Source organism: Aythya ferina (assembly GCF_964211825.1).
Source record: "Aythya ferina genome assembly, chromosome: 1".
Taxonomy (NCBI): Eukaryota; Metazoa; Chordata; class Aves; order Anseriformes; family Anatidae; genus Aythya; species Aythya ferina.
The window spans coordinates 119,185,144-119,208,128 of NC_140296.1; the positions used below are offsets into that span (position 1 = coordinate 119,185,144).

The 22,985-nt window shown below is 42.8% G+C and overlaps 2 protein-coding genes across 2 annotated transcripts in view; one reads left to right on the forward strand and one right to left on the reverse strand.

Annotated features, from left to right (window-relative positions):
• The window catches only part of LOC311430119 (uncharacterized protein), a 146,559-nt gene that overhangs the window by 1,727 nt on the left and 121,847 nt on the right, over positions 1-22,985 (forward strand). The window lies entirely within an intron of this gene.
• On the reverse strand, positions 740-22,942 carry CCDC80 (coiled-coil domain containing 80). The gene is made up of 8 exons (XM_084506477.1): positions 22,275-22,942; positions 20,022-21,904; positions 16,324-16,480; positions 11,140-11,276; positions 10,378-10,526; positions 7,086-7,189; positions 5,613-5,693; positions 740-3,460 (listed from the first exon to the last, which is right to left on the reverse strand). The coding sequence occupies exons 2-8, from the start codon at positions 21,891-21,893 to the stop codon at positions 3,114-3,116; spliced, it is 2,847 nt and encodes a 948-aa protein (XP_084362603.1). The 5' UTR covers positions 21,894-21,904; positions 22,275-22,942; the 3' UTR covers positions 740-3,113.

The window sequence follows — 22,985 nt, forward strand, 5'->3', positions numbered from 1 at the left end:
TCTGTCAGAAAGCTTACTATTTTTCTTTTCAAATGGTAATAGGGGTTTTTATGAGGAAGTTTTTTGGAGACCAGCATTACTTTGGCACATAATCTTTAATGAAAGCATTGGGCAGAGAGTTCCTTCTACATTGTGAGTTAAAACCCAGATTCACAAATGTTTGAATTTAATAGCTGCTGAAAATGTTATGTTCCTCCTGCAGATTTGAGGAATTAGTTCATAAAACCTCTTGGGAAGAGAGGTCTCCCCCGGATTCTCTTGTTTATAACAAGCCAGTTAAAGTGATTTTTATCTTGTTTAATTTCATCCACTTTGTGAATGTAGAAACTGAGCCATTGTGCTTGAAAGACAGCCTGAGGATGAAAACAGCTGTCTTTCAGCTGAATCAAATCCCAGAAATATGTATGAGAAAAAGTTTTGAAGTTTTCCTCATTGTGTGGAACCTGCCCACTCAGAACTATGGAAGTAGCTAATCTCAATAAACCTGTGCTCAGAGTGATGCTGCAGGGGCAGATCCAGTACTTTGGATCTGATTTGTGTTTGGAGTAGTGTAGCTCCCTGATGCGTGTAGTCTTCAACAGAACTATACATTGTTGAAAACTTTTTTTCTTTCCTTCAAGCCTTGCTTTTAGTTCTCCATAGTGAGAGGTAGGTTGCAAAGTAAGGATTTTAAACCATTGCTAAAAATTCCTAGGAATTTTGAGATGGTTTGTAATGAAGGCAGAAATCAGCACCAGAATCATAATAAGTCTTCTGCAAATTTTATAAATATTCAACAACAACAAAAAAAGGCCATTTGGATTAAGCATTGCTCTCTGTTTTGTTAGTTAACTGTCTCCTCCTCCTGCTCAGCACAGGACATTTAGGTTTGATGTTTTGTAATGTGAGTTAAAAGGGCTTTCATTTAAGTATGTTGTGTGGAAAAACAAGATTACAGGAAAGTTGAAATGAACACCTGAAAGAAAATCCAGAGGAGTTCGTCCTTTTGCTTACAGGAGGTAACTGTTAGGTACTTCTTCCTCTGCTTTTGCTTTAAGCAAAAATAATTAGGCAGCTGACTTTAACACACTGATACAGTAAGTACTTGTTTTCTGAAGCTAACCTATGGGACTTGATCTTTCTTCTGGAAACCTTTTGGTTCTGTGATTCTTTTTTTTCCACTCCTCTTAAATTTCTTTCTTAATTTCCCTGTCCACTGCTTTCAGCTGTGGAAGTGCTGTAAACAAAAGAATGCTTGGAAGCACTCTGCAGGCAGCAGTCCTCTCAAAATGGGTCTGTCAAAAGCCTGCCTTCCCCCAGTTAGCTCCAGTCACGAACCGGAGAGGGGTAAGATGAACTGTGTCTTGTGCTGCCTAGACCTGGTGGCATGGAGGGTGACTTTGTACTGCCAAGGAAGAAGTGACAAGGTCCTGTGACCCCTTGACATCTGTCTGCCTCTCTGACGTTACAAAAGGCAAGCAGGGTCTGACTTCTTATGACCAAGTTCCTGAGGAAAGTGTCTGCTTTTGGGTGAACCTGTTGCTTTACCCATTTTGGTGTCATTTTGCTACCCCCACCCCTCAAAAATAAAATTAAAAAAAATAAAATCAAACTACCTCACAGCTGAAAAAAGCAAAGGAGAGGGAGAAAAAAAAAAAAAAAGGAACAGTAAAATGATAAATCTCACGTTGTGGAGCATGCTCTGGCCAATTATGAGTTGTAGTATGTACGTGTTCCAGTGTTTTTTGCTGTGATGACAGAACCGACTGAGTGACCTGTTGCCCATATGCATGAGGGGTGTGTCCGTACATGACATGTGCACCACTGTCACGGATTATAAAAAAGAAATGTGCATGGTCAGGTGTGTCCGAAACATTAGAAGTGACCGCTGTGCCACTATGAAGGTTTGCATGATGCCGTCACTTCAAGATAGTATTTAATCATACTGCTGGGTTAAGTTTTAGAAATCTAACCAAAATGGTATTGGAGGCATGGCTGTGCATGGAGTTCCTGCAGCTGATTTCAGCGGGGTAGCATGGTGCAACAGATCCAATGCCCAAAGGCCCTGGGGAGAAGGAAACCATTCCAGAAGACATGGCAGAAATACAGCTGGTTTAGTAGCAAATCAAATTATACCCAAACAATTCTATAAACATTTAGTCCAGATTTTTTTTTTATGGGGGAGGGTACGAGAAGAGGTAGAAAGAAATTTGAAATTTAGAGCAATAGTTTACTGAAGAACATTACTATAGAGAGCTAGTTACAACTTGTTTAAAATACGTGAATGAGAATGTTTTTTTTTTCTGATGGAAAATAATACTTTTCAGTTTTCTGTATTTCAGGCAATACTGTATGGTTGGTGTTTCCACTTAGCTCTCATTAACTGCCAGGTAGGCAGGACCTAAAAGAACAGGAACCCCAATTAAAAGAATTAATGGCCATGCAGCAAGCTTTGAGATTAAGAGAACTTTACATTGTATTGTATTGGAATGAGTCCTGCCATAGCCATAAATTCTTACTTTCATTGGCAAAATCAGCCAACTACAATGCTGATGCATCGTAGGAGGGTTGCTGTCTTTTCAGACAAGCTATTTCAAAAGAAGTTTTATTATTAAAGAACCTGCCACATGCTACTTCCTTAACATTTCCTTTTTTTGGGAAAGTCCTGCAGTGTGATTCTTTGCTTGTCTTCATCAGCACAATGCAAAATTCTTGCTTTCCAATAAATATTTTTTTTTTCTCCTTAGAAAAAATATTACAAAGAGCATTGCAGTATTTGTTGGACAGTTTGTCTCCTGCCCTGTAGTATTGTCCATGGACTGAGGCTGCGGGGACATTTTGTTTGGTTTTAATACAAACAAACAGCAACTGCTGATGCCCTTTGTTTATAAAGGATTAAAAATATAAAGGAGTCTTTATTGTTTAAAGCTTCAATACTACTGGTTTGAGTTGCTTCACTGTAAAGGCTTCTGCGTTTTTGAGAAGGCAAATGACCAGAGTCCCTTGACTGAACAGTGGAAGGAGGAGGCATGGATATCTAGGTGGCCTGGAAAAACTTTCAGCAACTGGCCACCTATTGCTTGGATAGCTATTAGAAGACAGGCACGGGGCGGTCAGAGGCTAAGTTGCTCTTTTCAGTACGGGTATCCATGGTGGTAACTTCCATGGTGCCGGTAGTCATCTTGATAACCTTCCTGGTATCCCTGGTGATAGCTATGGTAACCATACCCACCATACTCGTCGTCTGGGCACTGCATGCCGAGCGATTGCTGAATTGTCATCTCCTGTCGCCGAAGCTGCATGGAGTCGATCAGGTCGTACACGATTGCCATGGACCACATTGGAGAAGGATACCAGGATTTGACGTTCCCATCTTTCCCGACTAGAAGCATGGAGAAATATTCTGGGCTAATTTGGAAGTAATTTCGGATGTCTTTCACCAAATTAGCGGGGATGTCTTCTCGGTCTACAGTAGAGCTTCCTAAAAAAGGGATTACATAAAACAGCGTTGACATTTTGGTTAGGCAACAGTGACGATTTTTAGTAGCTCTGAATTTGCAGTGTGAGATAGGATACAGTCCAATGCTGGCAATGTAAGATCCTTATTTGCATCTTAGGATTTCCTGGTTCTGACATGTAAGACTGCTGCAAAGAAACCAAAGCTGTATTTTTAACAGTTTTGTTAGGGTTAGTAAATTTGTCTTTTTCCTCTAGGCTGAAGCTGCTGTGGTGTGGCACACCTTTTCCTCACCCAACACGCATGTATATCTTTGACTCCCATGTGGCTTGAGTCCCAGTTCATGTATGCAGAAGGCATATGTCAAAAACAGTCACACTGAAAGAAACCATGGGAACAGAAACGTGATTGTGTGGAGGATTGCAGGATAAATTCTCTGAGTCATTAATGTTAGTGTGGAACTTCAGTCTTGAACTGGAATTATGTGTGAATTATGGGATGTGGCAGATGCCATGCCCACTTTAAAAACTTGTTCTGGTGTAGATTTGGTAAACTCTGGGCTTTTAAGCATGAAGCTTGTACCAAGTAAGCAGGTAGAAAGTATAAGACAGTTAGAATCAGTGGACACCTATGAAAGAAACCTGAGAAAGCTGGCTTAGTAGCAAGTCTCTTACGAAGTGGCTTTGTGCTTACAAACTTGTTGAGGGTCCCCAAAGGAGGTCAGCAATTAGATAGCTAAAGGTAGTCTGGCTGTGTATCAGCAATGCAGATTTCCAGAAGACTTCAAAAGAAACTTTGATAATATGGTTGGAAAGCAGAAACATGGTAGGAATAATGTATAATCATTTTCTGGAGTGGAGGGAGGTAACCAGTGAAGTTCATAGTTGCATGTGCTGGGACTAGTGCTGTTCTAGAAGAGAGCAGGGTTATGAAAGGCAGTTCCTTGAAAGGCTTGCTCACTACTCACTAATTGCCAAAAGCCAAAACAGATGTTAGAAGCTATAAGGAAAATAATACAAAATAGAGAGACTATCATTAAAACGTATTGCTTGTGTCCATCTTGAACACTGCACACAATTCTGATTCTCTAACCTCGAATAACTGGGAAAAAAATCAGAGAAAGGCAGTAAGGATAATCATAGGCTTGGATAGACTCTGTATGAGAAAGGACCAAGTCAGTCAAGACTCTAGCCCGTAAAACAAACGGGCTGGGTGAAGGTCTACAGAGCTGTGAATGCCACTGCAGAGAGGGTCATGTTCATTTCAAATAAAAGGTGCCTTGAAGATCTGCAGAGCTTTTGCAGGTAGGTGTAGGTGCTATTCAAAGGGGGAATTCAAAGGTGAATTCAAAAGGAGGTTAGGAAAGTACATTGACAAAATGGGGGAAGGGCTGCTTCGCATGTAGGACTAAGGTTTTCAGCAAAAAGTAAATGAATACAAAGGTGTTGAAGAAAGAAGTATCATAGCTGCTTTCTCTATTCTTACTCTTTCGTAGGCCTGGACTTGTATCTGTATGGGGCTAGGAGGGCTGAGATGCTTTCATGTACAGCACTGTGAAAATAGCAGTGGAATGAATAAGTTACTTCTTGTCCTCATATCGTCACTGATAGGTAGTCGTTGAGATTAGGTAGTAGAGGAAACCATTGCCTTTGAAATGTACCCTGAAATTCTCCTGAGAGAGGATTCTCCTAAGAATATCTGCCTGAATTAGCCTGCTGGGATGCAAACACATAGGAAGATTAACGATGGACCCATAAAAGAGAATGTGTTAGGTATATGTTCTATAAGCTCTGCCAACTCTTGATCATGAACATGATCAAATGTTCTTGCATGAACATTTCTTTGTCATTAACAGTAGTGCAGGCAGAGGATTATACTTGTGATTGTATGTTTAAGGAAGATAAAGATATGAGATGCTTTCCAGATCATCTTTGAGCTTTTCTATTCTGAAAATACTCTATATAATGTTTAGCACAGTTGTGCCAAGAAAGCTTGTTTGTTTGTGTGCCTTCTTTTCTTTTGTTGTTTGTTGTTTGTTTGTTTCGGGAAAAAAAAAAAATAAAAATGTAATCCTAGTCATATCCATCCCTCTAAAGAAATCACAGCAAAAAAAACCACTCAAACTGCATAATGCTCTTCATGGGTCATACTGAAGAAACTGGAAACGGTCACTTACCATTAATTGGATACAACTCTAAGACACCGCCAATATCTTCTCCAACTCCTAGCAATTTGAGGATAGTTATATGGCGTAGACCTGTGGAGGAAACGAAGGAGATTTTGAGTGAGACCCAATCTTTATGCACATTCTTGGGCAGATTTCAGTTTAATCAGCCAGGTTATGCTTGCTGAATTATGAGCTAGTCTCAGCAGTCCTCCATGAGAAAGAGTTGCTTATCCCAAGGACAACAGCACTTGATGTCGTTCAGTACCATAGGGATACAGGCATTAGACATACAAGTAAACTGCAGCAGCCACCCCCAAATTCAGAATGTCTTGGCACTGTTTTGTTCACCGGTAAAGTTCTTACTTGTCATCCACACTGCAGGAAAGTACTTAGAGGCAATATAATCACCACAGATCACTGCAGTGAATGGCTTAGGACAGGCATTCACTTCTTTCATTTGTTCTGAGCAAGGCTTGGACTGCTGCCTCTGCTTTGAAGACCTTAGGGACCGTAGAAACTGCTCATGAAGTAAGAGTCTATATGATCTACAAAGTCTTCTGTAACTGTTTTTACAACTTGGAGATAAGATGCTTTGAAACATCACTTGGTTGGGAAAAACCATTGAGAACAAATGCTTCAGCAACTCACTGGATCTCTTTCAGGCTGTCCTAAACAAAGGGTGGAATTAACTGTTAACGCCATGTTCTGTTCTTCAGAAAGGATTTTACCGGTGGTCCATGACACAGTTTACTTTGGTAGCTACTAAATCAGATGATGCTGAAACTCCAAATGGAAGCCAGGTGATTACGAATGAACAGACAGCGTAGCAGTAACACTGTGCAAACCTCTCTTAGGGCATAAGTGGAATGTATTGAAGTAATGGCTTTGGGATAGGACATTTCATTCTGTCTCTCCACTGACCATGGAGCTGGATCTTAAGTACCTGGTTAGAGGGCTGGAAAGATTGTTACTGGGTTGAAGTAGCTTCCATTAAGATTTTTTACAGGTTTAAGAAATGGAGCCGGACAGAAAAAAAAAGACAACAAACAACAACAACACAAAACAGCTGACATCCACACATCTCCCTAGTACCTGACCTAGGTCTGAGATGGCTACTGGGATCTGCAAAGGATCTTAAAGCATTGCATCATTTATTTGTTCAGTAAGAAGATACGCAAGCTGAAGTGGTTGTGTTACTGATTTTCTGAACTGTAAGCCTGAAGAGAAGCTTCAGAGTGCTCACCTTTCTGCTTCACCCAAAGGATTCCGGGGAACACTTGGTTTAGTGGTGTTAGCTGTCAGAGAGCACTGTGCTACCTGCTTAGCACAGTATTTTCCAGTTATATTTGGAGTAGCTACAGCAAACTTTCCAGTTGTCGGACTCCTCGGATTGTCTAGTGTCAGACTTGAGCAAAGGAATCCATCACATCACCAGAAAGGATGTGGTTTTGGGGAGCAAGAATATTATTTCATTTGACTCACCAAAATTACAGGCCTGTCCGCTGAGAGCAGCGAGCTGCTGGGAGTAAGCCCAGTCCTCATCACTGGGAGCAGAAATCACCACAAGCCGCCTCCTCCAGCGGAACCTGGAAAGAGAAAGGAGCTCAACAGGGAACCATCACAACGCCTTCCTGTGCTGTGTGGGCTGAGATATGTGAGATCTCTCGCAGCTTCTGAGTAACAGCTGGGTGGGAGATCTTTCCAGTTCCATCCATCACTGGGAGAGGATAAAGCCTGTTTGAAATTTTACAGCTCCAGAACTCAAAGCATCTGCAGTTTTGCTGCAGTTTGGCCAAACAAACACCGCAAAGCTTCTGATCTTTGCTCTAAGCCACCTTCGGTAGATATAACACTGCTGAGAATTGTGTATTCAAGTGCAAAAAAGATTCCTGTTGAATTTCTCACTAGACACTTTAGCTTTTGTGTCATTCGCTGCTCCTGGAACTGCTCAGTGATTTTGCAGTCCAAGGGTTGTCTGGGAATTAGGGTGTATCTTCATTTCAGACATAACTCATACTTCTGTGTAAATAGTCGCTGACCTCTTTTTCTTCTTTACCACATTCACTCGAAATACCTTTAGTGTGTTTTTAAATCTAAGCTTGTTTACATATATGTGGCAGTATGAGCCTGTGAGTATATAAGGCATCCATAGGGCAATATTTTCCTTTAATCTAGGATGTCTCATCTAACCAAACTTGTGTGCTGAGTATCACCTTTACTCTCAAAGGAAGGTGATGCCATAGGGACACTTGAAGCCTTTAAAAATTCTAACTACAGAGTTATTTAATATTCTCCAAACAACCCCTTTTTTGAATCAAGGTATTTCTCCACTAAACCTAAATAAATCAGATTTATAGGAATTTGCAAAGCTGCGGGGATATTTTTATAGCAGGAAATGATGTTTTAAATGGATGCAGATGTTACCCTGTTACAATAATAGCCTGCCTTTCCACAGCACCAAATGAAGATCTCAAAATAAAGGCTAATGCAATGGATCAACACTGTTCCACTTGAGAGAAGCAGGAAATAAGGTGGGACTTGCTCAAAGTCATAGAAGAAATTGCTGAAAGAGCAGAGGATGCTCCTGACTAATATTTTGTCTTGTTGACTGATTGATGATGCTTGTATTTTCATAATTAAAAAAGCAAATGCTTGAAAAAGCAAATTTTAATCTTGTCCAGGAGGAACAAGTAAGAAACATGGGCATGTGTATATGTGAATAGGAATGAGGAGCATTAAGAGTCGTATATGTTATGTGAAGAAAAGAGAGAAATTTTCTTATTATTTTGAAAGTATGCGAAAAAATCTTTGTGGTATTTTGTACAGCAAAAACACCTGTCTGTCTGTAAACAAGGACTGAGACTACAAACATTGGATCACATTTTGTCTAGGGCATAAATCAGAATGATGTCTTGCCTGTGAGCTGCTTTAAGATACTCTAATGATGACTTTCTATTTTTTGAATATCTGTTTTGTAGATACATAGAGCTGAAAAGGTTTGAGAATCATTCAAGCTGTCTATCCTCATGCCCCAGACAAGCCTAATACCTGGTGTGCTTGCTTGGGGTCACACCTTACTGAGAAATTAATTTAGTTGGCCCTTCACAGCTGTTAGTTTACTAATACTAATGTACAGATTTATGCCTTATTCCTGACATCTGAGCACACATCTGAACAATACTCCTGTCCTGGCAAATGTGCCAGATCCTTCCCTGTGTGCACCCTGTTCTTCCACCTCATTTTGCATCCCCTTCTCTTCTGTGAGCCCAGAGCAACACAGACGGTGTCTTGGGACTACAGGAAGACTCTCTCCCCCAAAACTCAAGGATTTCCTGCTGGTACATGTGGCTTTTAAGCATTACTCAAGTGAGTTCTAGGTCTCAGTATTCTTTCAATCCAGCCACGGTTTTTAAGAACAATGTTTGCATTATTATAACTGATCTCCCAGATGAGCAACACCATGGAGATGGTGCCAGGACCCTTGCTCAGCCGGGAAGATAATCTTGGACAAAGCTGGAATGAATCTTGCTGGGAATCTGGCCAGTTATCGTGGCTAGTGAAGTCCACCCGATACTTGATGCCTACTTCACAGACAGCAGATGTATTCTGTGCAGTGGCGGTTCTGTTTATAGATGTACCACTCTGCATTTTTCCTGCCTGTTTTTCTAGTGTGTTTATTACCAGGGCTGTTTGCAAGCTAAGAAGGGTTTGGGAGCTGCCACTTCCCAGCATACAAGCCCTTTCTTGTGTTGGGCAGCTGTTTCCAAACTGTGGTTCTTCTTGGTGGTCTTGAAGATGAATCACTGAGACCTAAACAGGAGGTGGTGAGGCGGGTGGGGTACATCTTAAATGTTCTCTTTTCATTGAAGTGGCCATCGAATTTTAAAATGTTTATGAACCAACAACCTATTCATTTGCCTGTTGCTCCATTCGCCCTCAAGTCGTACCACATCATGCTGTCTCGATTATTTGCATAGCCAGCTGGCATTAAAAGTGTACCCCCCAAGGATTTTGATATTAGGTGAGGAGGATGCAGTAGTAGCAGGTAAAGCCTGCAGTGATGAGGGAGCCCAAATTTTATGTAAATTACCCTTTAACAGAGAGGGCCATAGCTGCACAGCTGTTCTTTGGATCTGAATCTTCCCACAGTCCAGACATGTTTATTTCCCAGTATTTAGGTCTCACAGGTAGAGCAGTAACACAGCATATAGAGATTGCATAAACAAAACTGTCTTGCTACAGAAGGCCTCAGACATTTTACAAGAGACATCTGCAAGACCTTTAAAACTATATATGACTAATACTGGCGAAGACCAACTGTTATCTCAAGCTGGATAAGAAGGAAGTTACAGAGAATTAATTACTGATTCAAGCTCCGTGGAAGGGATTAGAATGGGATTAATGTGATTGTCGTGGTTAATGGTTGAAATATCAACACTGTGCTTCATTCAAAACACTGAGCTGACATCTGTGAATTAATCCTTATTTGCCATTCTAATGCAAATCAGTGCTGTTATCTCCATGTCATGGTGGGGGAACCAAGGTACAGAAAGTTAGCGTCCAAAAAATGTGCAGTCAGTCAGGAAATACAACGTGCATGCTGACTTTTAGTGCTCTGTGCAAGAGTGCATGGTGCTGTGGCTGCATCTCTGTACTTGCTTAACGCTGTTAATACGGAGAAATCTGTATTAAAAATTGTAAAAGTAGTTGGATAGGTATTTTTCCAGTAAAACAGAAATTGGAACTAATAGCAGATAAGTGCAGAAGGTAATACCTGGATAAGAAGCTCTCAAGGGATTGCTTTTTATCTTCTTTGCAGACAATGCCCTCTTTTTTCTGTCTTTCCATGTCTTTAATTCTCGACTGGAAGGTGTCGATCAAATCAAACACGGACTTCATTGCTATGGGTACTTCATAGTATTGCTGGTAAGCAAGAAGAACGAATGGAAAAAGAAAGCACATAGTAGCAGTCATTTTGCATGAATCACGGCACAGCAGGATATACAGAGATTAAAATATCCCCATTTACACACAGGTAACAAGGCCTAGAACAGGTTATAAATCATGGAAATACTCTTATTTTAGCAGTCAGACTCTTCTTTGGAAGTGACATATTGTGAGTACTTGTCCAATGTGATAAGGGCAGGCTGTTGCAGGCAACGAATTGTCAACATATTCTTTTGTAGGGCCCTTCAACTAGAGTATTGTCCATATACAATATGTTGACATCTTGTTGAGCAACCATGCTCTTTTAGGACATCACGTACTGCATTAAACCCCCCTGCCAGAGACTCCTAGCCTTTGTGGTGTCGACTCACCATCCCAGCAGAAAACCACAATTCCTGAAATCCCTCATCTGCAGAACACGAAGGCAGCTGATTCCTGAAAATTTCTCTTACTGTCCTTTCTCTTGTCACCCAGCGATGACAAAGTTCTGCATCACTCAGTTATGTGCCTGACATGCAAGCCTATAATTTCCTGTATTTTATTTTCATATTTTCCAACGCCTTTTCTTTCCAATAGTCAAAACCCTCACCTTGACTTTCATGTCAGTGTCTGTCAGCACCATGAAGAAGTCATTGTAGGTCATCCCATACTCTTTCCTCAGCTCACTGATAAGCTGCTGATCCACAAGATCTTCATCCTCTATCACTTTCATGGGCTTTTCATTATCTTAACAAAAAACAGCAGAAATAAAAATAGTCATGGAGTTGCACAGCATGCTGACTTCAATTTCACCTTGAAAGAAAGGGGGAGGTTCATCTTCCAGAAGCCCTCTTCCCACTGCCCTGGCAAGATCTTCAAAACCACCACTATGGCACTGTGTCTTTTAGCTGCCAGGTTTTAATCCCAGTATTGTCAGAAAATCAGTTTTCCCTAGGGCACGTCTACTACAGCATTCAACTTTTCTACTTTCGAAAAATGTTGGTTGCCTGCTCTTTTCTGGTAAGATGTTTTAGATGTATTTATACATTTATATGCATGTGTTAATCATTTCTCCAGCTCCTGAAATGCAGCCACTTCTGCAGTAGAAAATAGAAACTGTTTGACAGTTTAGGACAGGAGCTGGAAAGCACCACATCCAAATGAAACAGCATAGAGAATTTGGGTCAGTAAAATATAGTTAGAACAACTTAAAGTTGGCCAGGACTCTAGAGAGTCTTCCAGTCTTAAAAAATGACGGGATGTTTAGTGACTACAAGAAACCAGAAAATGTTTTATGTATCTTGAATACTGCAGCTCTAGCTCTAGGTCTCCACAAATACCCTGCTGTGGCACTCCTCCAACTGCTTGCCGATGTTAATTTCCCATTCTAGTATCCTAATGGGAAAAAACATCATTTTGACAATGATTTTGTATATATGTGTTGCTCTACCCTAAGAAAAAATTCGGACAGGCTTGGAAAAAAAGCAGACTGTAATTTCATTTTGAAAATTACAGAGTTATTAAATCTACAAGTTCTACAGATGGATAAGAACCAAATATTTGAAAAGATTTTTAACTCAAAACTTTATGCCTCTTTTCCTGTGCTTAACATGAAAATTCACTAATCTGATCACTCCAAAATTTTGCCCATTTCACCATTTTCAAACGATTTGCCATCATTTGGTGGCAAATACCAAAAGAAATTCGCAGTATACATTTGCGACGTTAGAGCTGTGTGACATATGACAGAGATCTGAAACGTGTACAAGACAAGCCTGTGGAGGTAATGAGGTTCCTTACTTCCCTTAGAGCCAGAGTGCATTAGGGCCAAGTCCTGAAAGCCTCCATGTCGTCAGCTCAGCATCCAGCACAGCACTGTACAACTGTGACAGTGCTGGAACTGGGTTCTGTATGAAACTGTGTGCCTGGAAAGCTAAAGCCAGGCTAAGTCACACAAAAAGTGAAATGAAGCACCCTGTCACCTGGGGGCCAGAGAGCTGTCTGCAGATGTTACTTGTTTATGCCCTGTGACAGCTCCGGGTTATAAATATTCATATCCACACTTAACAATCCCAGCCCTGGCGTAAGTGACCTGCCTGAAGTCAAACAGAGACACCACAGCCGGTCAAGAGCTGGGATCCAGAGGCCCAACTTTCCCATCCCCTGCCCCACCATTATTCACCAGCAAACAGACATCTGAGTTGAGCATACAGCAGCAGAAAATACTTTTTCAAGAACATATGTATATTTTGACAATATTTGACTCATTAAACAATAGGGAATTTTAAGCTATTTTCTAAACATCCACAGTCCCCAGGAGCATATTGATCTGATCCAAGTTTTGCAATAGGTCTCATCTGTGTAAGAGGCTGGATGGAGCTTCTGAATTACATCTTTGGGAAGATGTCCAAAGCAGAAACTGCCCTTTAGGTTTCATACTTTGGACCCGCTTCTTACAGAAAAATGAAAACAGCAAATGTTGCAATTTGGTTATAGTAAGTAATCATGCTGTATGCATAATTTATATGGTTGTGCATGGGTTTATGTACCTCAGCTGAAAGTTTTGTTAAGAATTACAGGCAGTGTTGTAAATCCCACATTAGACGTTTTGCTGGATGTGCTAATTGGTTATTCAGTTTTAAAAATATCTGTAAATCATGCATCAATGCTTCATAAACAAGATTTACATCTTACTTGAATCAAGCATGACTATTACAACATAGACTAAAATTCATATTAATGCCTGCAAATTTCTCCCAAAGCAGAATCAGGGTTATCCAATTGGCCTGTATGGAGGTAGAATAATGTAAGAGGAATTAGCATGAAACACGATGGAAAACAACTGTGGTGCAGTACTTTACACAAACTGACCCATGGCATTATTCTGCTTTAAACACTGTAGATATCAACATGAAGACAGCACTCAAGTTGCACTGTTGGGAGATTGTCTTTCAACACAGTGTAAAGAAAATTAAATTACAAGAATGACAGAGAAAAATGTTTTTGGGGAAAAAAGCCACAAGGACTGGCTTGCCTCGCAAACCTGGAAGTGATTTCTAGGGAGGAAAAAAATAAATTAAACTAAAAAATCTAATATTTTTCCAATTAATTACTTGTCCCCATCCTTCACTGTCATAAAGGATATGTGGGGTCAGCCTAAGTAACAACAGGGTTGGGACTGCCTGATACCACCTACAAAATCTCTGCTGTTTCTGGAAATGTCCCTGAAAGAGTAGAAATTTTTCTCTGTACATCTTTAGCAGCTAGACATGGGAAGACGAGTTACTCTTTACAAAAAAGTTCAAACGAGGTTGCAGATTCAGCAATTTGTCGTGGCAGTGCAGTGGTCTAATAGGCTGGGTGCTGGCTTTGGTTATGGGATGGGTGTGTTCTAGCCTGGGGCTGCTGTTTAGTTCACTAAAACCCAGTTCCCAGGAGCTGGGGAAAGAGACCAAAAGGACGATTTGGGGTGACGAGAACTCTGTACTGAGTTCTCAGCTTTTCTGTCATTCCAGTGGGGAACTGGGAGATGCTCTTTGGTTTCAGGATGAGCTGATCTAGGCCAAACAGCGTTAATAAGCTCTTTCATTAACTGCTTCTAAATGTATTTGAAATTTCAGGTGAAAAGTCTTTCCTGTGGGTCTAGAAAGGTGTTTGCATTAATTAAACTTTTTTAAAAGTTCATGATGAGGCATTCTGAGCAAAAATGTAAGGTGAGTTTTCATGCAAAGTTTAACTTATACCCTGCTTATATCCTGCTTTTCTTTAACAAGTTAATTCCTCCTATGAGATTTCCTCTGTTACACACGTTTGTGTGGTTTGGGGAAAGTTTGGGTGTAAGTTAAGTTTGGAACAGGCTGAAAGGGCCTGTCACTCTGACATGGTCTATGACAGAGGGCATGCCTGTTTATTAGCCAGTCTGGAGCTATATATAAACCTAAAAAGTCCATGGACAGACAGCTTGGTCTAGGTACACAAAAAGTGACCTTGAGAAACCTTGGCCTGATGTGGAAAATCCTGTGCCACTCCAGATTTGTCAAGGAGGTGCACGAACGGGCGTTCTGGCTGGATATGTGACTCCCTGTTGTTCAGGGACACAAGTCTGCTGCTCTCCAATTAGGTCCCCTCTGAGATGTTGGAGGCATGGCTGGAAGCCAGGCATAGTTCGGTAATTTTCTGGCTGGTCGTATGCCAGACCTGAAATACCCCGAGAGAGACGGTTGATGGGAGCATCATGTGGCCCTGAGCTTTCCATTCCATCTCACATCTCTTCCCAAGGTCTGGTAAAACCAAACAAACTTCCAGAGGAAAGATGTGGCGAATTATAAGTAAAGTGAGTAGTGCTCATACTATTCCTTTGCTTTGGTCCAGCAAAGCACTTAAGCTGGTATTAACCATTAGATGCAGACAGCGACAGGGCTGTTTACATGCTTCAAGAGATACCTAAGCTTAAGTGCTTTGCTGGACTTGGACCTGCAGTCTGTGTCCAAACCCCACCATAATTAAAGGAAAAGCTCTTGCTGGTTTTGGTGGGTGTTTCCCCAGGACCTGAGCACTGACACCAGTTGTTTTCAAAGACATCTACCAAAGATCTTCAGGTAGATTCAGGTAAACGTAGGTAGTTTTTCATCTACCTAAGAGAGGTAGATGCTCTGTGCCACCTGTAGATATGGGAACATCCGTGTAAAGAAAGCAGTACTAGAGAAGTCTGAATGAGCTACTTTGCAAGACCTGCATACTCTGATTTACAGTGCCTCCAAAGGTTAACCTCTTTGGGACAGGCAGCAATTAGCAGTCACACCCATGGGTGTCTTGCTTTAAGGGTAAAGAGAGGCTGTAGGAATTAAAATGCTAAACAATTAAATGGTAAATATTCAGGTATGCTGGTGCAAATTTGTAAGGTTGTACGTACCTCGAGACTATGGCTGAAATCTCCTACCTCTTTACTAGCAGAAAAGGGAAAATGTGCCTGGGCCTCTCCTGTGGTGAATACTCACTTTGTGAACATCTCAAAATCAGCTGTTAGGCCTAGAGAAACTGATCCTGGGGAGGAAAAGAACTCATGGCAAGGGGTCTACCTAGCACACTTCTCTCTCTGTCCTGGGTTTAGTGTGCCTCCACAAAATTCATCTTTTTCCATGTCTTTGTAAGGAGAGAAAAGGCATAAGAAAATGTTACATGGCAGGACAGGGAGGTAACAATACTGAAATTCAAAACAGGATTAGCTTGGGCCATTCTGAATATAATCTCAAATGTTTCCCTTCAGCCTCTTCTGTTGCCAGCCTCCTCTCCTTCATGACAATAGCCAGTTTCTTTAAACAGTGTTTAAAACATGCTAGCAAGTATGTTTACTTTATAGGCCACCCATGTCAAACATACTGCAAAAACAATGGTGGAGTTGTGTTAGGACAGCCATTCAGTTAGACAGTGAGGTTGGTATTCAAGTTATTGGTAGAACTGAGGCTAACTTCCACCTTCTGTCCCATGCCCTTGTCACATTTTTAGGCCTTTTCACTGTTTGACTGTTCTACTGTTTTTATAAATTCCCACAAAGAAAGCTGGAGGTGCTCAAGTTACAGCACTGGAAGCCCAAGCATGGAAAATACCAGAGGCACTTACGTAAATATGAAGTGGGGGTAGTCAGCATGGAAGAGGAAGAATGGGTTTGAAAGTGCTGCTATACCACAACAAATAGTCTTGCTTAGATCTTGACCCAAGCTGGGGAAATTTCTCCCTTTGCTATCTGCTATTGTGCCCACAAGGTGGAAAGAAATTAGTTAAAAAAAAACGGAACCTAGCTGGAAGTGGTCAATTTTCATGCTGCTGTTGTTCATGGTGCCAAAGATTGTAATGACTGAGATTTTCCTCGTTGCCATCTTGCAGAAGCTCTCCAGGTATTCGTCTCGCTGCTGAACATACATGTTGTTGTCCGCCTTGGGAGTCGTGATCAGCTGGTTGGTGGCAGAGAAAAAAGAGCTTGTTTAATATAAGGAATGAAACAGGTGACTATTTCACTGAAGGAGAACTAGTCATTGACTGCAAACTGGGATTTGTTTTCCATGGAGCTGTCCCAAAGGTGTCCAGGCAGTCACAGGAGAGCCATAGGAAGCATGGCCAGCTAGTGGCACTGGCTCATCTGTGTCTTCACAATACTGGTAGAAGAAATGGCACTGGGTTTTACAGAAAACAGTGTACCCTCCCATTATCCCTTGCCTTGTCAGGGCTTGAGGGGTGCAACAAATCTAGGATTCCCCCCACTCACTCACAGTAGGAGTTCCTTGTGGCTATTTTGGCTATCACAGTGCAAATACAACTTGGGTTTCATGAATACTTGTTTAACTCTATAGTACTGTATTCATTTCAAAGTCTCCTACCAGAGACTTAAAAATTGTAAAGCACACAACTTGGATCCTTCATCAGTGACTAGGATTCAGACATCCCAAGGAAGGTGTGTATGTGTGTGTCACAATATGCAGTAGTCTATGCAGCTGTTTCCATCTGAAGGTGGGGAGGAAAGCCCCAGCTCTAGCAACCTAAACATCCTAGCTTGCATTAGTGAACTGCAATCAAGTGCCTGCCACCAATTCCCCAAACACAAAGGAAGTTGGAGTCTGAATTTTATGGTTTTGGGTCATAAATAATCACCAGAATCCTTCAATTACAGACTTATGCTTCAGTCTGTATCAGGTGCAGTTGTCTCCTAGCTACTCTCTTAAGTTTGTAGTGCCTGAAGGCTAATTTTTATGATACACTCCTTATAAATCCAGTTCATCAATGGACTGAAATGTAGGTGGCATTTATGGGCCTAAAAGATCTGACTCTAGTTTATAGAAAGCCCCCCTGCCATAGCTATAGCACTGGGACATGAGAGTGAACAAAAATTGGGCACAAAGAAGATTTGATTTCTGGGCCATAGCATGTAATACACTGCATTTAAATTGCACAGAAATACTTCAAATAAACAAAGGATCGTGAAAAAGATTTGAGGACTGAGATTAAAACCAGAGTATTTGGTTTGTATTGTCCACTTAATTTCAGTGGCCGTAAGCACACAGTGAAGTCTGAAGTAGAGCTGCTTTATCAAGCCTTGTAGAATAAAGCAGGGAACATTTAAGAGGCAAAGCAAATTTTGTATCAAAGCTTTGTTACAGGAATGTTTTAACCCGGGCAGTATATACATTTTATCTACCTGCATTTGCATGCGTGTGTGTATGTGCATATGGGTGTATATATATGTGCAGGTATGTGTTATATTTAATCCATTAGCCTGCATGTCATCACTACAGAAAAATAAACAAAACCAAAGTCACTAAGCCAAGACTTCTCAAAATAAGTAAGACTGCAACAGCAACAAAACAACATAGAGGGGTGGGGCTGCAGGGCTCAAAGCCCATATGCTTTTTTAGGTTTTGTAGCTGGGTCCTATATCTGTCATTAACTGAACTTAACCGGGATTAGCCTTCAAAACTCTAGGTGTTTGAAATGCACAATGAAATCTGTAGTCTGAAATCCACAGTGATGCGTAGGACTTAAAAGCATCTGTCTCTCCAAATTCTTTTGTACTGGGAGAGGACCAAAACACTGTCCTTAGGAGCTGGTCTCATAAAGAGGCTGATAGACAATAGTATAGCAATGCAACGGGGAATAGCTCAGGTAGAGGCACTCCTGGATCACTGTGGGCTAATTCTGTAGCAAGGGAGTTTGAAGACTCATGAATGGCAAAGATCATCCAGCTGGAAGGACTTATCCTAAGGGAACTGAACAGCTTGATCAGAAGGGATGCAAATAGGCATGTATATGTATTTAAAGTATTGGAAAGCTCTTTGGAAGAGACGGCAGGCTTCAGCCACTGCTTTTACTGTTGATCAAATCAAACCTATCCCTCAAGAAACTTCAGGGCAAGCAGGCCGAGGGTCATACTAGATACTGGAGAAATAAAGTGCAGCGTGGTATTATCATTTCTCCCCAGTGAGTTCTGGTCTGACAGCCTGAGATTGTGCAACTCTTCTCTTGGAGATCCAGCTGAGAGGTGGCCTAGTATCAGAAGGTTCAAATTTCAGACCGGCCTTTAACTTTCTAGGACTGTGTTGGTGTAATGAATTCACAGTCTGACATCTGTAAGCTCCGCTCTTGGCATATTTCATATTTGTTTTTATTTGTCATGATGCTGCACATATTCTTGGAAGCCACAACATTAAGATACATGGCTAAGATCCCAAACTTCCTTGCAGTTTTTCTCTCTCAGCTTTCGGCTTAGTTAACTATTGATTAACTTGTAACTAACAGGCAATATTTGCAAAATTCAGTCAAGTTCAAATTTTTCAAATATATAGCTCTTCACTCACAGCTGCTAGCTCTGCACAGCCCCTACAGCTGGAAGAATGGGGAGGGGAAGAAAAAATGTGGATTCCACTCAGGTTTGTTAATCATCAGCAGAATGATTAATTAAATTCCAGGGGTTGAAATCTTGGCTTGGCATCTTAGCTATTTGTATGGGAATATGGGGCATCAAAGTCAAAACTATGTTGTGACACTGACAGCTGGACAATAATTATCAAAGAGGCCAGCTTGCAGTGAAATAATTGCAAGAAAGCAGCTCCTGTAATAATATTTTTAAATAACTATTTTTCAAAGTGTACCTTTCAGGGTATGTGCCATCTGCCAGGAAAAACATTTGTACTACAGCTAAAACTGTTTCCTGTCCCAGGTGAAGTGTTTTTTTAGATAAGTAGTTGGAAAAACATACAACACTCTTAAATCCTGGGAGAAGTAACTCCAGACCATGCTGAGTTTCTAAGGCTTGAAAGCTTACCATCGAGTTATAGTTTAATAAAAACAGCGGGGGGGGGGGGGGGAAATAAGGTTTGTATGGGATCTCTGAAGATATCTAGGGGATGTGAATGCCAAATTCCCTTGAGAAATAATGGGAAATGTAACAATCCTACCTCAGGGCATCTGCTCATATGCCTTTGTGCATATTCTCCATCAGCCGTGCGCTTGTACTGCCAAGTGCACGTGGCTCACTTCCAGTTTTAGGACACCAGCACCAATACAAAGCAGGTGTGCCAGCTGGCAGGATGCGCTGAGCGCTGAAATGTGGTAACATTGGCCAGTACCCCAAAGCGATGAGTGGATGTAATCCACCCTGGACCTTTGTTTCATCGATCATAACTGTACAGATCCCGACACCCACATATCCACTGGAAACCAAATAATCTGGTGGCTATATGGCGGCCTATGGGAAGAGGCTGGGAAAAGGTTTTAGCCTAATTCCTGTCTGAAATATGTTCATACTCTACATAGGATTTCCAACAGGAGGCCAAAAAAGCTTCTCTGTTGGAAATGATCCTCCAGGTCTAGAGATTTGACTTCTTAGGCCCAACTGAAAAGAATAATACGAAAGCACCATAAACTTTTTGTTCCTCATTTTCCTACTAGGAGGGAGACATGACTTCATTTATGAAATAAGATTCAGATGAACAAGTTACTTACAATGAGCCGCCTTTTGCCTTCAAAGTACTCCAGGAGGTCGGTCACTGATTTCCTGGGAGGCTGTAAGAAAGGCTTCTTGTTGGGCTTGGGGAAATCCTCATTCTCTGTCCTGCTCCCCTTCTTGCTTTTCTTGCTGCGGTCTTTGTCCTGCTTGCTCTTTTTCTCAGCTTTGTCCTTCCTGGACTGCTTCTCACTCTTCTGCAGCTTGTCCTTCTTCTTCTTCTTCTCGGGTTTATCCATTCTCTCGTGCTTCTTTGACTCTTTTCCTTTCTTTGAAGGAACGTTGCCCACTGCAATCTCCTCCTCTAAATGGGGACTAGCGGGCTTGCTGGGGTCATATTTATCTTCATATTCATTGCTCAGTATCTTTTCCTGGGCCTTCTTCTTTGGTGGTTTAGTCTTGGTTGGCTTGTGTTGCCCTGGGGTGATGTTCAGGTCCCTGTGGTTGTAGTCCTTCCTGTCCGTTCGGTTATCTTTAAACCGACTCACGCTTGCCTTCGTGTAGTGCACCGAGGGGGCCGTAGGGACTTCTGTGAAGCTCTCCTGCCGGCCACCTTTGCTTGGTTTCCGCGTGGCCACCGGCTGTTTCTGCCGGTCCCTGCGGTTTCCCTTCCACACGGGCGAGTAGAAGTCCTCAGAGGCCGCGACGCGCGGCGTGGTGCTCTCGGGGGCCGCCGGCGGCCTGTGGTACTCTGTGGTCGTATGCGACTTCGTGGTCCAGGTCCTCTGCGTGGTGGGGAGAGGGGTGGTGGTCATCGTAGGCCTGCTCGCCGTTGTCACTGCGCGGGTGGTGGCCCGGGTGGTGGTGGTAGTGGTAGGGAGGGTGGTGGTCCTTACCGTGGGCAGAGGAGTAGCCACGGTGGTCGTCATTGGTTTCCTCAGGGTTTTGGTCCTGGTCGGCTGGTTGTTGCTCCTCCTGGGCTCCTCCTTCCTTGCTGGCACCTGGACATGTCCACCGCCAGGGGTAGGTTGGGTGCTGCCCCCGTTATTGCCTTCCTCAACCACCTGTCCCTCCACCCCAGCCGCTTTGCAAGTCTGTATGAAGCCCTTCTGCCTCATCTTCTCGATTTTCCTGATGGGGTTCTGGTCAATGACTTCATACATGGCCTCTAGCCTGACTGGATAAGGGTACCTTTCCTCCACCTGCAGCGTTTTCTTCAACAGCACCATGCCAAACTTCCCCTTTTCCAGTTTCAGGAAGCTCATGAGCTTGGGGATGAGGGCAGGATCCAGTGGCTGTTCCAGGATTTTTCCTTCGTTGGTTATCCTCCTGACTTTCCCCCCTTCTTCCCCTTCTTCGTGGAACAGCACAATCTGCTGGATGTGCCTCTCGGCCAGTTCGCAGTAGACGTCATTTTTCAGCAGGCTCATCATGAGCCGGTAGTAGCCTTCTGAGGCGTGGGGGGCAGAAATCACCCACACCCGATTTTTCCCAGCAAAGCTGGCCAGGACATTGGGGGAACTTGACCCCGAGGGGAAGCGTGCCACCCGTGACTGTACGGCTGGAGACACCCCTTCGTCTTTAATCATCTCGGATTTGGAGTATTTGGCCGCGGCTGTGAGTCTCTGTATCCGTCTTGTCCTGGTGCCCATGCCCCTGGGGTGGGAACGTGCTTCCTCCTTCAGGAGACTGGCAGGTGCCTTCGGAGCTGCTGAAGAGTCCCTCTCGGTGACGGGGTGTTGGGGATTCGGGCTCAGATTCCTCGGGGATGCTGCAGACCTTCTCAGGAGGCTGCTTGGAGCCCTGTAAGGCAGAGGCGCTTTCCTCGCTCCATGGCTCCCTCTCTCTGCTAGCCTCCCCGTCTCCTCAGAGCCACACACTAGCCACGCTGCCCACAGCAGGGCCAAGCTGAGAGCTGGCCTCCAGTTCATTGTGCAATCCGCTTGCGGGGAGGAGGAGGAGAAAAAGTTAGATGTTAACAGGGTGATGAGATCTCGCACAAGGGATTAAAACAAAACAACAGCCACAAAGCAGAGGCTGGGTAGTTTCAGTGATTTAAGGGGGCTGGTTACACCTCAGCCCTGCCCTGGTGGTTTTACAGTTTACAGGTTGCTTTGGGGAAAGCACAAAATGGATCATTTTATGCAAAATGAGATCATCCGTCTGTAACATGACTCTGTCCAAAAGGACACCGTGCTCCACATCCTTCTTTCTCTCTCTCACACTCACATACACACATGCAAGCACACACACAGAGAAAGGAAGGGTCCAGTACATAGAGGAGAAAGCCAAGAGTTTGACTTGAGACTTACACTCCCAGGGAACTTCCCCTTCCCGAGATGAGGTTTCACGTCTTTTTCCTTTAAAAGGAGAGCAATGCCATACAGCTTTGCTGCTGCTTGGTGATTTATCCTTACGCAGCCCAGCAGGTCCCCGAGCTCATCCGTCTACTCGCGTGTCTTTTAACTTTCTTTTCTTCTTCACCTTCTCGACAAGTGGGACGAGGTGAGTGGAAGTTTCCTTTGGGATCTCTGCTCCTCCATTTACCTGCAGGTCTGGCTGCTTTCTATGCCGGTTACCCGCACAGGCAGAGATTTAATTTAAGGAAAGGGAACTCCCAGCTGCTCCGAGTCCCTCTCTTTTAAACTTCCCCAAGCCTCCTTCGCTTCCTCAGTCCAGTTTAGCTCCTTTGTTTCCAGCGAGGAAAGCACCAGCATTAATATATTTTCCAGGCTGAAGAAAAACACAGGAATGTGATGTTTGAAAAAAAAAAAAAAAAGGACGCTTCCCGTTCCCCTTTCTCCACACTCAGACAAAAGCAAGTTGTAAAACTCTCGTCTTTTCTTCTCCTTCCCTTCTTGGCTGGCTACAGTCCCAGAAATGTCAGGGGAACCCCAACCCTGCTCCGAACCAGCCTCAGACAACGGTGGCCACTGGAAATGGGGGAGACTTCACTCAGGATTTAACAGCTCAGCAGAACCCGCCTCCTCCCCACTCTGACACACGGAGGGAGGAGGAGGAGG

Excerpts from the sequence above, each read along its gene's own strand:
- CCDC80 (XM_084506477.1), bottom strand. The coding sequence starts at position 21,893 with ATGAACTGGAGGCCAGCTCTCAGCTTGGCCCTGCTGTGGGCAGCGTGG. Across the intron at positions 16,481-20,021 it reads AAGGCAAAAGGCGGCTCATT|CTGATCACGACTCCCAAGGC; the intron begins GTAAGTAACTTG and ends GCCACCAACCAG. Across the intron at positions 11,277-16,323 it reads AATTGACCACTTCCAGCTAG|ATAATGAAAAGCCCATGAAA; the intron begins GTTCCGTTTTTT and ends TTTTTTGTTAAG.